This window comes from Colletes gigas, unplaced genomic scaffold (genome assembly GCF_013123115.1).
Source record: "Colletes gigas isolate AHSC1104 unplaced genomic scaffold, ASM1312311v1 Colletes_gigas_Sc00019, whole genome shotgun sequence".
In the NCBI taxonomy this organism is placed as follows: domain Eukaryota; kingdom Metazoa; phylum Arthropoda; class Insecta; order Hymenoptera; family Colletidae; genus Colletes; species Colletes gigas.
Genome location: NW_025106648.1, coordinates 3,676,145 through 3,692,705, shown reverse-complemented (window position 1 = coordinate 3,692,705; position 16,561 = coordinate 3,676,145). Strand labels below are relative to the sequence as shown.

Sequence of the window (16,561 nt, the reverse complement as noted above, 5' to 3'; positions counted from 1 at the left end):
TTGAATTAAGTATAGCGAAAGTAAAAAGGTGCAGCTGGGTCGTTGGAATTCTTAACTTGGGAATTGGTATACATATAGGTTCTTTTCACTAGAAATTTAAATGACTAAAGAATACGTAAAACATTTGAAATGTCTTACTGCTTCATGAGTCGTAAGAGATAGTTATGTTAGTTCTTATTTTAGCGCAAATAGTACTAAGTAATACTGATATGTAGTTACTGCTTTTATATTATTAACGTTTGGTTTATTTTGTTTTGCAGTTCCAATTATTTCTATCAGTGGTGTGGTAGGCAAGAAAGTGAAACTTCCTTGTGATATTCAAACTGCCGACAACGACGAAGTAAGCATGGTGCTTTGGTACAAGGAAGGTGGTGGCCAACCAATTTATAGGTAAGCCATCAAACACATTTTATTCATTAAACATCTTTCTAGGGATTGAATCTGAAATTTTAATTTTAGCTTTTACTTACAATACTAAGGATAAAAGTTAATTTCTCTTTAAAATCCCGCAAAATTTTCATTTTTATATTTTTTTATTTTAAATTAGATTCGATCCCAGCATAAACTGTCAAAGTTTAAGAAAATTGTTCCTTTTCTTGCAATTGAATATATGTAATATATTATGCAATACGTAAAGAGACATCGTCAAAGAGGTTAACAAGATTCTGCATTAATTGAAAAATAATCAAAAAAAATTATGTTCTGTAATTTAACCTCTCATCACCAGAAAATCACCAGAAAAATTAAAGTCAAGTTTTATAGTTTTTTTGTTTAATTTATAAGTATCAACTACCTTTATCTAACCAGATAAATGATATAATTGGGTAAGAAGTGATTCTGCGTCCAAAAGTAAGTCAAAAAAGAAATATAACATTTTTTCGTTCGAGGCTTCGTTTCCAAGATAATTAAATTTGAAGATTGGTCTGACGTGTCTGACCATTGCTCGCTATTTCTACTTGCGTCGAAGTCCAAGTCGTACTCTACAGCACGCATACGCGACGATTTTTAACCCGTAAATGTAAAAATGTGCTGATTTTAATTTATACGGCTTGATAAGGAGTGAGTGGCCTCATAATTGTGAAACATGACATCAAGAACTTGTGACGAGTCAGACTCGTCATTGTATAGCAAGGAATTAAAAGTCCATTTTCTTGAAAACGAAGTTCCACGTGGAAAAATGGTATTCCCTCTTTCTGATGTACTTTTTCATAAAGAATCACCTGGTTGTATCACTCGTCCGGATGCATTTTGCATACCCGTGAAGAAACTTGGCCACAATAATACAAGATGCACGATAGAATTCTGCAACGGGCGGGCTTAGGAAATGATGGTAGACCAGTAATATCCACAAGGCCGGACCGTGACGTCATTTGATGTATTGGCACATCCGACTCTGGCCTACCCAGGCCCACACGCTTACCCAAGCGATCCGGAACGTCATCACTTTACCCGAATCGCTCGGCCATCCGAGTCGGGTCGTACCCTTTCCACCAAGTTCGTGTTACCCGACGACTCACGTAGCCATATCCATGTCACATGACTCGCAAGCAGAGGGCAAGGCCTTCAATCTCATATCGAATTATCGTCATGGTTGAACTAAATGTCTTTTAGACAATTTTGTGTTAAGAGGATCTTCTACTGTAATCCGTCAAAAAATTCGATTTTTTTTTGCATTTTCTTAAAGGATGTTGCCCTAGAAATATGTGTGCAAAAGCATATCACTTAACTCCTAAAATTAACAAAGGTTTGAACGGTTTGATCCTTCTGTTCAGATACGTTTTTTTCAAAAATATACTTTTTGAATTAGCTTCCATGATATCTCAAGATCTACTGGACCGATTTCGTTCAAATTTGGTGTATATCTTCAGTACATGTGTCGCTATAGTTCGTACTAAAATGAAGTAAAAATCATTATTCTTTCTATTTTTTTTCGCCTGCTAAAGTTAAAAATAAGGAAAAATCAACATTTCAAATACAAAATGCTGCCATTTTTTTAATTATCAACTTTTTTCATTACTTATAGTACCAGCTATAGAGCAATATATCCTAATTAAGAATCTTTTTCATTTTTTTAACTTAGACTAACAGAACGGCTGGAATCATGGAAGCCATTAGAACACTTTTTCGGAATGCGACTGCGTACGAGGCTCTGTACTGCTATTAATTTTGACTATTTCTCGTTGTAAAAATTTGTGAATATTGTGTAGAATAGAAGAAGTAAAGAACTTGCGTAGTTTCATTATAAAAGAATACCAAAAAAGACGTAAAAAAACGCATGTTACAGTAGAAGACCCCTTAAATAATTTTCATGTCAAATCGAAAACTTTTTGTAGTAAGATTCGAGATTTTATTTAAATTCGGATTCACTGTATTCTTTAACGATATTTTATAGTACCCAGAAGGATTTCTCATAATTTTGAAAATTATTAAATCGCTGTTTGAACAATAATGCTAGAGAATGAAGAATTTGGAACATAGCAAACCATTTTATTTGCAGGCTAACAATAATTCGTAGTACGTTCATAATTTTTTAAAGTGGCCATTGTTGAAAATGCAATCAGCCAGGAATGCAGCAATCTTAATGGTTTTTGCTTCACAATGCAGATATTTTAGAACCAAAGCTCATATGCAAGTGTTAAAACCTTCGTTATTATTTTCTGTTACCTCGTATACATTTTTATCATGAAATGTTAAATTGTTCGTTCACTAAACGAATAATTGCTTTCATAACATCATAATTTAGTGGTAGCAAATGACTAAAAGACTCAACTTCACTCTCTGCTTATGTAAGTCGCCATTTGCACCAACTTTCTGCTCATTCAAGACAGTTGTGATATAGTGGACTGTTATCAATAGGTGACATATGATAAAACGTTACTCATGTCGCTTTGTTCATGTCCTCTATTGAATTCGGATTTCCTCTAGAACTACCGACAATTATAGTGTATTTATTTGTACCAAAGAAATTAAAACGATAAAAGAAATATATAATAAAATAAGTGTTTTACAGAAAAGTGTGGTAAATTTTCAAACATTCAGTCGAGTAAATTTTTTCCAAGTTTCATTAGAAATTATGACTGGGTCAATTTGACTGCTTTGGTAGTTCTAGCGTTAAACTATAATATAAGTGGTCAATTTACCAATTTACCAATTTATTCGATCACTGAATTTACCTGATCCTTTTCCTATGAATTCCTTTATGAGCTTCTTTTTATAGCTCGCAGACGAGTGTCCATTCTTGTTTGCTCACTGTTACGTCTGCGTAAGGATTTATCTTCAAAATTGCTTTCCAACGGACTTATAGCTTGCGTATGGCCTGTATATCAGTCCATCAGTAAGGCAACTTTAACAAGCTCTACTTTAGATGCAAAGATATTCAATGTCAAATATATGATCGATCGAGTACTTGTGAGACAGATACAGATTGAGCGTAGCCCTCTAGTGCCGAACACGAGAAGTGTCGCCACAAATCCATGCAACTTAACTTCGATGATCCTTAGAATTTTAAAATTTCCTATTAACTACATATTCTTCAAATATTAAAAAAGTAAAAAAGTACAAAAGAATAGACTGTTTTGAAGTTCCAGATCGAAACTCTTAATTAGATTCTCATGCGGTCTTTTTATAAAAACAGATGACAACAGTGGCCCTCTGTTCTCGAGCAGAGACTTCTTTTCTCCAGCGTGCATGTCGGAGAAAAAAACGTTAGAGAAATGCGCGACATTAACAAAAGGAACAAACACAGGATCCCACTAAAGCAGATAATAAATAAATTCTTCCTCATGCCCTTGGAATCCGGTATAAGTCCATCCCCCGAATTCATCAGAAACCTTTAAAAACCAGCTCGATTACAAAGACATCGTACTGCGTTTAGCCACGATCTGAAATTCCCCCGAAACCCGATAATCCAGGAATATAAATTACTTGGAAGAAATAAAAAGGGGAGCGGCGTACGGGGCGTGGATGCGGAGGATGGTCCAGAAATTCCACGCGTTATTTTCCGCGGTGAACTTCATTTGCTTCCCGACTCGCCGTTTCGCTTCCGCGGCCCGTGAAATTTTGCATATAGAATGGTGCTCTTACCCCGCCTTACCCCGTATCCGCCGATTCGAGAAGAAGCGCGACGCGGTTCACGGGGTGGGTGGCGTGGCACAAGTGAGGTCGTCGGCGTTAGTGCTCGTCTGGTCATATTTAAGAAATGTAATAAAGTGTAAGATATGTGGCTGGGGTGGCGATGCATCGTCCCCGGGATCGCGCCTCTGCTTTCACCCCTTCCACATTGGGCAAGGGGTGAATCGGGCGGCCGAGGCATAAGTCGTCTCTTGTTGCAAAGTCAGTTTAATCCTCGCCGCGAGAGGGGAAAGTTTAAATTTAAAGGCGGACAGCGACCCGTGCGCCAGCTTAACGAGCGCCTCCCCCTTGTTTCGCTCAACCCGCTTCCGGATCTAGCAGTAAAATATTTATTAGAAGACATAGTGGCTCGCTTATCATATACGCGGCAGACAGTCAAGGAAATAAACAGCGAGACCGCGCATGCCTCACCGTGAATATCATTTATCGCTTTTCCTCCCCGCGCTCCCCTCGATTTGTTCCGGGCTGTTTTTTACAGTCGAAAAGAAGTAAGATTATCAAAATAAAAATGGGCATCCCGATTCTCGTTTTAGAATTGAACAGAAAATTCTTGTCTTCTGTTATTGAGCATTTATAAATTATCTGATAATCTTATACATTGATGAACTTTCTAAATATTTTAATGAAATTTCTTTTTTTAGTATGGAATTAGAAATTTTCTTGATGGTGTGAAACGCGATTTATTTTCACATTTGACGTCAGTGATTATCGATTTTTAAGGAAGATGTCAAATTCAGGGATTTTTTAAAGTGTAAACGGAATTATACATATATATTTATATCTAATAAATGGATAATGCAAGTATTCAAATAAGAAACTAGTATGCGAAAATGTTATATAATATTTATAATAAATTCTGCATGATTGAAGCATGAATGTTGGGTTTAAAAATAATGTTGTATTTGTATGAATAAATTTTCTTTTAGTATGGAATTAGAAATTTTCTCGAAAGTATAAAATACGACTTATTTTCACGTTTGACGTCAGCGATGTATAAATTTTTAATGAAGAATTATAATTCAGAAATTTGAAAGTGAAACAGAAGATGAATAAATATTTTATAAACTTTATAAAAATTACTTTATTTGTATTATATATAAAATAAAAATTCAAATAAAAAACTAACATAAGAAAAAGTTACATAATATTTATAATAAACGGTGAATAATTGAAGCATGAATGTTGGGTTTAAAAATAATATTGTATTTGTACGAAAAGTTTTAGCATGATTAAAGAGCACGGATATTTAATCATCCTTCGCCTGATAATTATTTATTATAACGTACCAGAACATATTGCACATTTTAAAACCTTGCTTTAATAAATGATACGAAAAAAAAATAACATAACGTGGTGCTCTATGGCAGCGGTGCACAAAGTCAAAGCCGCGGGCATTTCAGTCCATTTATCAATTTCATCCGGCCTGCAAAATACAGTTAAAAGCAAATTTAAAAATCTGTACGAAAAATATGAGGATGTAATTCACGAATTAAATCCAAAAATGTAAAACTTTCAATTCTTTCTCGACTCAGTTTTTCAACGGTATATTCAAATTGAAATGCAAATTTAGTGGGATTTAAGATTTTTTAATGGAAACTATTTGTCAATTTTGTAACCTTGTTCGTGGAATGAGAATTTTTTCGATTATAAATAATAATTGCCTCGACTTTACCACGATGATAAAAATATATAGTTTCGTTTAGAAAAATATTGAAGACCTTGAAAGTCTCATAATTAATAGAATAGTAAATTTTATTACAAAAAATGAGACCATTTTCTTTAATTATAGTATTTGCTCTTACTTATAACTTATGCCATTAAAATTATTTCATTAACATATTACATATTAATGTTGTTATTGCAATAACAGCATTATATTTATATTTTCATATGAAAATCTTTTTATGGTCTCTTTTACATAATTCAGTACTAATCGCGGATTTTTTCCTCGAATATGGAAACTTTTATCGTTCGTATATTCTAAAATATTGTACATTTTCATGCTGCTTTACGATGTCTATAAAAATTTATCCATTCCATCGTACCGTGGAAGCAACACGCAAGTTTTAGGTTCTCGGAATTAATGGGGTACAATGAAAACATATACCTACTCTGGAAAACAGACAGTACTCGTTACTATCACTGGAGCACCGTTATGGTTGATAAACGGGGGCGCCATTTCAGTTCAACGAAACAAAATTACGTCACCCTATCTGCAAACTGCTTATACTTTAATAAAAGTTTTGTAAAACGTAATACAGTAATGATTCTTAAGATGAAAGTCACTCTGGAATTGGCACATCTTTCGTACAGTGTAGACAAAATTTAACATCAGCAGATTTAAATATCTTTCACGCTTTGCTGACTCCAAGGGGAATCCCCCAACTTCGGAAGGACAGAAATGTTCAATTTACGAATCACGTTTTTATTTTGAGAATCATAACTGTATTGTCTGCTGACCACATGGTAGATTGTTGTACACTGAATATAGAACAAGCCTCTACTGGTAATCCGAAAGATTGATTAAAATTAAAATGCGTAGGTGCATTATGAAAATAAGATAATCTATTCGTTGCTACGAAAATCTCATCCTCTTTCTGAATATCGTATTTAAGATTCTGAGTAAGTTATGCGTTTACCCTATATTATTCAAGCTATAGCAATGATTCTTAAAATGAGCCCCATGCATAATTCAGAAGTTGAACATTTCTTTCTCTCACAACTGAAAGATAATTAGTCGGTGTTGAAATTCGCCTTATGTTCATTTTAAGAATCATTATGTATATTTATTTTCTGTATAAAATGATACGATAGGATCATTGATAAACACTAATGATGGGATGTATATTTAGCTTTGCTCACAAGTAAAACAAGAGCGTAAGATAACGCAAAGTTGCACATAATTTTGTTCTATTTACACGATAAAATTTCAACGAATTATAATATTCTATTTAAAAAGTTCTTCATAAGCTAAGTTGACTGAGATGTTAACGTTTCTGAAGCCACTCTATCCTCCCGCGTTTCGTCTCTACAGCTTTACTTCCACTTAATCTGATTTGTAATCTCATTACGACGATTTATTCGGCGACCTGAACGTTTCACTCTAACCGGTCCTTGCTCATTCAATTCTGTTGATTACGGGCTCGTCTCCTTCAGTTTCTTGCACGACCCTGCATTTTCGTTTCCTGCTACCTCGTTCTCATCCGCGTCCTCCACGGTTTCTCTGCCTTCGACCTTTTATGAAATTTTCTGTAATATTTGCCTGATCTCTAAATAGCATCCTCCATTGCTCTTAAGGGACATCGTTTCGCAGAATTGAATCTGTCCAATTCCACTCGCCCTCTTCTATTTAAATCGCGTGCATTAGACGGAGTATCATCGGGGTGTCGTCTCATAAAAGGGTTGATAGCACTTTATCCGACGCGGGCGGGGACAAAGAAATAAAAGTCGGACTGCGATCGAACAAGGATCGTCGAAGAAATCCTGAGAAATCAGGTAGGTCGGTTTCAATTGTTCTACCAAAAGTTCACGTGATCCAAGGCTTTCAAATGCTATAAAACAAGCGCTTTCTGAAATAAATGTTTCATAGAAACTAAAATTACGCCATAAAATAGGCAATATAGTTAAGAATTTTAGTGCAAAATTTCGTAGAAATCAGATTTGCAGTGTTTGGATAATTCAAAACACTAACGCAAAAAAAAATTTTCATTCTGGATGTTAAATTTTTGTTATTAATACGATTTTTTCACGAAATCTTTTTTTATATTTTTACCAAGGATTTTGCCCATTATTTCATGTAAAGAAAGTATCGATACTTTTTTTAATGCAAAGAAATATTTTTGCTGTCTCGAATCACATTTATAGAGACTTTGTTTAATTTAGTGTATGCTTTCATCAATATACAAGTTAGGTATGTTAAATAGGCCAATCGAGTATTCTAAATATCGCACCAGGTTTATACATATAACACAGATCAATAGTTCATATTTAATTTGTTTATACACACATGTTTGGCGTCATTTTATCGTGATTAATCGTTGCTTGAAACATAGAATATTAATTACGGGTTGAAATTATATTTCACACTTGGATAAATAAAAATTTCTTTGAATAACGCTTCGATCTGATAAATGTCACGGTTCTATGGCTGTACGTTGTTTTTATTTTTCAACTACTATTTCACTACCCATTTTTATGTCACGAGATTCGACACAGCGCACGATAACGACCGTGTGAAGCAGAAGTTAGTGTGTTTATAAAGTATGTATAGAACGAGTTTGAAAATTTTATGATACGGTAGATGTGGAAAGTTCTAATGCACTGTTAGGAACACGTTGGCTTAGAATTTACCTATGTTTACGATTGAATTTCAGGTTCATACAGAATGACCAACACAATAGATTATAATAATGATATAAACTTAAAAATAGAAGCTCGACTCATACTCTTCCAAATTCTAAATATTGTATTGTAAAATATTTATACTTTATTATTTTCTAGTTCGCAACAAAATGCTTCTAGATAGATCATTATGACTTCTGAAATAACACTATATATAATACACACTCGTCCATAGGTCACTGGACACTTGACAAACGTAAAACGTAAACAAATTGACACTGTGAAAGCGATCTAAATTATATAGTGAAACTAACACTTATTTATTCATTTCATTAGAATAGAAACGTAACTCGTATTGTATGCCATGGATTTCACCAAAATGTTAGTGAACGATTCAAAATTTTCGTTTTATGAGTGTGTCAGACTCGTTTGAAAACAATCCTTCAAATTAATAGTGGAATTCTAGCAACCTTTTTTTAGTATTACTTTCATTAATACCATTTCAATTCTTCTGTAATATTTTTCACGCGTCCTTCTTCGATTTTATCTTTAAAATTTGCTTCCTTGTACAATTTTACTCATTGGACATTTATTTTAATTTCATTCGAGGGTTATGAAATTTCAAGAAAAACGAGAAAAATGTACGATTTCTTACAGACTGTAGGGTACTTTGATTTACATTATCTATAATTGAATACTTTTATTAACAGATTGTGGGCTAATCATATCCAGCTGGCCTCCTCTCTTTATAATATCAACCTTCCGATCCCAAAATGCCAATAATTATATTATCTGGCATGCCCTCAGCTTGATATTGGCAGAAGTGAAATGATTGCTAAACTACGTTCACTAAATTTTTTCCCCCCTTACATGATTACCACTTTTCATTCTCAACCAAGTATCTCCTCGCTAATGGTTATTTTCAGATTTCTAGAGAAGCATTGTGTACATTTAATCTAAGCCAGCTGCTGTTATTCTGTAATACATAATTCTTCATCAACAAGTGTGTACAGATAATCTAAATGTAGATATATATCCTAATCCTGTAGAGGGTTACACATCATTGAATAAAAAAAAAAATTTATAATTGAATCCACGAAGCGCAAATCTTCGAACCATACCAAGATAGCTAGTCCAGGCTACAAGTCGGTAGAGATGACTTTTTACAACGTACCTATCAAAGTTGGCGTTGCAATCGCCGTTGCACCCTCGATTGAACACAAACACGTGAACTTTCAGCTTGAAAGATTTTCCATAAAAACGAAAGAGTACAGCGTATGGCTTTGATTTTCATGCATCTCTGCACAGGGAACGTACCGTCTACGATTCTTCTTTGGGAAATCTCCGGGAACGAGGCTCCGGTGATACGGAGGGCCGATCGATCGGAAGACTCAGGTGGCAAGCCGGAGCCCAGGTCCGGAAGACCGATACCCTGGAATCGCTTTGCAGGGTTATCGTTCGTTGAAAGCCGGTCGAACGAACGCGTTATATCCACGGATCGTTTTAGCCGACGGAAAGCTCGTGATTTTCTGATGCGAGGCGGATCGTACGAGTGTGTGTGTGTGTGTGTGGAGGCCGGTTACGCCTGTGTGGCGGAGCCCAAAGGGCTACCAAGCCTGGAGCTAGGCAGCCATACGGACGTCCGGACGGCAGCGGCACGTCACGGAAGCGCTTTCCTCGTCTACTGGAAGTGCGAAGTGGAAGAATTAAATCGTATTTCAACGTCAATGCCGCGGAAGCAGGCGGCAGAGTGGGATAGCTTTGGGAATACTCAGTCACGAGCGGAAATCCGAACTCCCGTGCAGTCGTGGAACGCAATTTAACTTTTAGTCGCTCGTGAGGAACCGTCGGCTTCCATACTCGGTCTTCTACGGTTCTCGGTTCTTTCATCCCCTCGCCGACCCGCCAGGTTTCACTCTCATCCTCTTTCTGTCTCCGCAAGACATCCGTCTCGTTCCCGTCGCGAAGCCTTCTCGTTCCCTCTTCGCTCCGGATGCTTAATATGCAATCACGCACGGAGGATAGCTCCCCAGGTGACTCCGGTATATGCTCCTGCCCTTCCCCATCCTGTCGGATTATACGTCTGCTACGCTTCTTCCCGCGCGGATCCATTGCTGGCGTCTGAAGAGCTTAGATCGCGCGCACCTGAACTCTGCATCACGATCAGACCTTAACTGATACGATACTCTGTAGGGTGGTTCCTCAAACGGTGGAAACTTTAAAAGTGCAGGGCTTTAGGGTGGCGGTCAGCTGCGTGGCATAGAAAGATGCACCTGCAAACTGAGCAGCGCGAGGGTAACAGGAGTAGGTCGTTCGTTCCTCCTAACTGCCACCAGAAAACCCTACTCTTACGCAAAGTTAACCCTCAAGCACACACGCTCGAATACTTATCATTATAGATCATTTTTCAGAATAATACTTACATTTTATATTTCGTCAATTAATTTTGTTTCTTTAATGAATCTTAGTAGATTGCATTGCTTTTTGTCGGCGAGGTTTTCTTTGAGTCGAAGTTTCAGCTTGTGTTTACGGCGAAGAATGTTATAATTATATTCTGGGCAGTTGAGAATTAGATAGTCTATTGTAATTGCTATATTGCAATGTTCGTAGAGTATAATTATAAATGCGTTACTTTCATGCAATTGTTAATTAATGTTTAATACAATCGAGTACATATTATTTACTTAAAGTTGGTTGGTTTTCTATAGTTATTGAATAATATTTAATGCAATCTGCTGTATATTATCCCTCAAGCACACACGCTTAAATACTTACGTAGAAACACAACTGACTCTGTGAGACCCACCGCACCTTCAATCACTTATATCTCGGACTGTACTCCATGGATTCAAGTGTCTTTTTCTTTAACACTAAACCTACCGACTCTTCATGTATACCCATTCCTACCATGACCAGTCAAATGACCAATCTTTCTTTTTCTCTTTTACGAGGCAATGTACTTCTAATTTGTGCACTATACGTATAGAAAGTTGTGTTTTGATGTTTATTCGTAAGATATCTTTCTCTTTATTAGTAAAAAATTTTTTAATTTTCATCGGATAGAAGATAAATCGCCCTAGAAAATGAATTTTGTTCTAAGTCGGTACCGTAGTTAGTTTAAAGAAAACCGCTATTTAAGAAAAAGTGCTGACTAGTAATTACGCAAATATCCTGTATTTGAATTTAAATTAATTTTCAATTAAGTAATCAATTTATGATCCAGTTTTATAGTACACTAGTTGTACGATCGATAGGAATTGCTGAAACTTCTTTGGGTATGTAACGTCAAAGTAAATTGCAAAATAAACATAGAAGATGGCATAAATTATATTAGGTGATATATTCATTGGATAGAGGATAAAATGCCCTTTAAAATGAGCGTTCATTCAAGTCGATAGCTTACTTAGTTCCGGAGATATAGGAGTTCAAAGTGTTTGTTTACGTCGCGAGGTCATTGCCCTCAAGTGCTCGTAGTAAATAGTAAACATTACGTCACTCGGTCATTGGGTCACGACTCACGTACGAAATTACGCCTTCATTTAAATTACGATATTTCCAAAACGTAAAGTCAAATCGACATAATCCAAAAAGTACTTTAAAAACAAAGGCGTGCCGCTTGTAAGAGTGGCCCAATTATGGCAGAAACATGAATAGTTTCAAAACTGCACGAGTTTAAAGTTTTAGTGTTTTTAATACGAGTTAATAGACTTTGGTAAGTTGGGGAGACAGAGATAGTGGAAATTAAAAAATTACCCCTTTATTAAAACTACGATATCTTTAAAACGATATATCCATAAAACGAAAACCATTTTAAAGTGTAGGCTTTGATGTTTCTACTAGTCTGTCAATTATGGAGTAAACATAAGTAGCTTCAGAACTGCATGTGTAGAAAGTTTTATTATTTTGAATAAGCATTATTAGGCTGTTCTAATACACTGGAAACCCTACTCTTACCCTCTTAGGAGTTACACTACATAGTAATAGGATTTACATTAGATATATTTTTGTTCTATTCATGGTTAACACATTACGACAAATGTGTATTTTTCTAGTAATTTATCTGACAACACAAGAAAAAATTCTAATATAAATATAACTCCTGAAAATTTCAATAAAATATATTAATTACAAAAATACTTATCACATTTTTAGTATTCACATGTTGAAGAAATTCTATATCATTAAAATCACACGTCGTATAGGAAAGTTTTAATCAAAATGCCCCGTCGTTAATGTATTAATATTTTGGAGCTTACGACTACACCAATGTCGTTCAATATGGTTCTAACCTACTTTGTTTTGATACGATTTGGATGCAGATACAATGAAAATTGTGTTCGACTAAGCCAATAAGGATAATGCATGTGTAAACCAATTCATTCTCTCACAATCATTCTTAACAAATTTATAAAATGGAGATATTTCTATAGAGTAAAGTAACAACCAAACTATTCCTTACGTATAGAAACTGAATTTTCACCAAAAATGGACATACAGCATGCAATAAACAGGTTTCATTTTGATAACTATTCTTAATCATGAATATGGGTAGAAATTTTTTGTAAAGCATTTCAACAACCTTCGAGATTATATCGACGATATGGGATTTGTTCCGAATTAGAACATTGAAATCACAGCTGAATCAAGTAATGAAATTCCTAGTTACTAAATCTGACACGCTGGTAAGGAGAAGTAGCATTAAAAATCGTTTTGACGTGCTCATGAAGATTGAAGGGAGAATCGTCGAGTTGTTGAAGAGGTGTCAAGCGTACCGGGCTTAAGCAAGCATGTTCTCAAGTTTGCACGTGATACCAACTAAAGTCTACATAGCGAGATGTCCTGAAGGGGCGTTGTCTACTTCGTCTCTCAGATCTTCGAGATTACAAGTGCCGGTTTCATGAAAATTCGTGCCTCGCTTCCGTAGGATTTTGGTATTAACCCGTACTCGGCGGAAACGGTCTCGCGAAGAAATCGTAGATGGAGATTCACCGGTGCCCTCGCTATCGTAAAACAATCCGGGCTTCCTTACAAATTCCAGAAGTTTTCGAATAAAAATAAATCGCGGTACCAGCAGCTGGTCGACGAAGATTCGTGTTCGCGAGACGGAGAGTGTATGCAGTTGACAGCGAATGATTTGCAACGTATGCGTGTAAAATTGGAGAGCTTGTACGCCGACAATTAATTTAAAACAGTTTGACGGCTTCTATAAATAAACACAGTATTTCATCGTAACTTCGTATCGATTGCATAGCCATGGTGCAATAAGTAATCCATTAGCTCGGTCTACGCCGAGTTACGGCAAAAGAAAGAGAGAGCTTGCTTTGATTTATCGATCGATCGTGTATGAAAACTCTGAACCAAGTTTTTGATATTAACAAATTTGTTTAGATTCGATTAAAAAGTTTTACGACCATTAAACACTTCTGTTTCGTTGTTCATACTATTGACCTTTACGCGATGTAAAAATAATATGGCTTCCTGCTTACTCGACGCTGCTACAAATAGGTATAACGGATGATTTCAGCTTCGATGTCCGGGATCGTCGACAATTCAGCAAAGCTAACTTTTGGTCGTCGCCGACGGCATTGGGACCAAGAGCTTTTTTTATCACGAAGACGAATCCCGCTTATCTCAGCATCGATCAATTGGAGACTAAAGACGAAGGGATCTATCGGTGTCGAGTGGACTTCAAGAATTCGCCGACGAGAAAGCAGAAAATAAATCTGACTGTTATACGTAAGTATCGAACCTGTTACTAAACTTAAACGAAGCTATGTTCGGTATTTCCAAGTAGCTGAGACTGAGAAACTGTTCTCGATAATCCTCCTCTCCGACTAATATCGCAATTAGAATTGCACAAGTAGTCTGAAAAAATTAAACGTCTTTAGTAGAAGCAAATATTCTGTTAGAATAGTCGACGTCTTCGAGCAAACGACGTTTTTAACAAAAATGTGTGGTACATATTACAAATACATTCGAAAATTATTTGTTCAGTGTAACCAGAGTTAATTTTCTATAATGTAGACAAAATTAACGCTAAACCTACCGACAGTTATACAGGGTGAGGCATTTTAAACAGGTCACCTGAATAACTCGCTTGTTTTTGAAGATAGGAGAAAATGCATTAGACCAAACTTATTTGGTATCGGGGGGCTCATAATCTGGTATTACCAATTTTTTTGTAGGTGGAGGCGTCAAGGAGATATGAAGGTCAACTTTGTTTTTTTAAATGGAACAGTATATTTTATTACTTACATTCTGATAGAGTGTTTCAAGGCGAATACAATGACCTATTATTAAGGTCATTCAAGGTCACCCAAAGTCAACTGCAATAGAAAATAAATTGTGTCAGAGTACATTTCGAATACTTGTGTATCACGTGTGTGTATTGCGTGACACGGGTCACAAAAGATAAACAAACATTCAATCACATTGTACGCTTATCCGTATCCTCAAACATTATTGGTAATTTTACTACCGACTAGAGCACAGCTTCGTAACATTTATTCAGTCTAAGTGTTTAGTTTTCTAAAATGCGTTACACGATAGCAGAGAAAGTAGAAATGGTTCTTATTTATGGTGAATGTCATAGAATTATGAGGGAAGCGGTACGTGTGTATAGTGAAAGATTTCCCGATCGTAATAATAGACCTTCACTTTCTGTCTTTACAAACATTATAAAAAAGTTCCAAGAAACTGGAACTGTGGATAACAAAACACGTAATCTTGCCAAACGAGCAACTGATGATGGAAACTCGATAAATATTGTAGCAGCTGTAATACAAGATCCACATGTTAGTACAAGACAACTGGAACGCGAAAGTGGCATCAGTCAACGAAGTATTTTACGAATATTACACATTAACAAATTTCATCCGTTCCACATATCACTTCATCAACAATTAACTGAAAATGATTATACAAAACGTTTACAATTTTGTGAATGGGGCTTACAAAAACTACAAGACGATGAAATGTTCTTGAGTAAATTGTTATTTACCGATGAGGCCACATTTACAAACCATGGAGCAATTAACCGTCACAACATGCACTACTGGTCGGTAGATAATCCACGATGGTTGAGAGAAGTCGACAAACAGAGACCTTGGTCTGTAAACGTCTGGTGCGGTCTTCTTCATAATAAAATAATTGGTCCATATTTTATTGATGGCACGCTAAATAGTAGTAAGTACCTGAGAATCTTAGAAGACGTTTTGCCAGAATTGTTAGAAGACACTTCACTGGACATACGACAATCCATGTGGTTCCAGCAAGACGGATGCCCTGCTCATTCAGCACGCAATGTTACAGAATTTCTAAATAGAAAATTTGGAGATTCTTGGGTAGGTCGATCAGGAAGTAACAAATGGCCGGCACGATCCCCAGACCTGACACCTCTCGATTTTTATTTGTGGGGAAAATTAAAGGCAGAAGTGTACCGCGAAAAACCAACTACCAAACTTGACATGCAAGAACGTATAAGAAGAGCTTGCTCTGTAATATAGATACAAATGAAATTTGCCAGGCAGTGTCATCAGTATTGCAACGATTTAGACTATGTATCCATGTTCAAGGTCGCCATTTTGAACACTTGTAATAGCAGTATCAAAGTATCCAAGTGTTCGAAGAGTGCTTTGACACAATTTATTTTCTATTGCAGTTGACTTTGGGTGACCTTGAATGACCTTAATAATAGGTCATTGTATTCGCCTTGAAACACTCTATCAGAATGTAAGTAATAAAATATACTGTTCCATTTAAAAAAACAAAGTTGACCTTCATATCTCCTTGACGCCTCCACCTACAAAAAAATTGGTAATACCAGATTATGAGCCCCCCGATACCAAATAAGTTTGGTCTAATGCATTTTCTCCTATCTTCAAAAACAAGCGAGTTATTCAGGTGACCTGTTTAAAATGCCTCACCCTGTATATACCTACTCCTACCAAGACCGGTCAAATGAATAGTCCTTTTTCTTTTTCACGAAAATTGTGTTTTAAAATTGATTCGTAAGATTCTTTCTCTTTTAAGTCACATATTTTTTCTCAAAACAGGAATTTTAACATTCGGTACAAAAATATTCAATAAT

At 35.9% G+C, this 16,561-nt stretch overlaps 1 protein-coding gene across 1 annotated transcript in view; it reads left to right on the top strand.

The window, feature by feature from the left end:
* Positions 1-16,561, top strand: part of LOC122400560 (hemicentin-1-like) — a 339,168-nt gene that overhangs the window by 219,642 nt on the left and 102,965 nt on the right. Inside the window, exons 2-3 of the mRNA XM_043402083.1 lie at positions 261-390; positions 13,997-14,208. Of these exons, the coding sequence (XP_043258018.1) occupies positions 261-390; positions 13,997-14,208 (342 nt within the window). The remainder of the gene's footprint in view (positions 1-260; positions 391-13,996; positions 14,209-16,561) is intronic.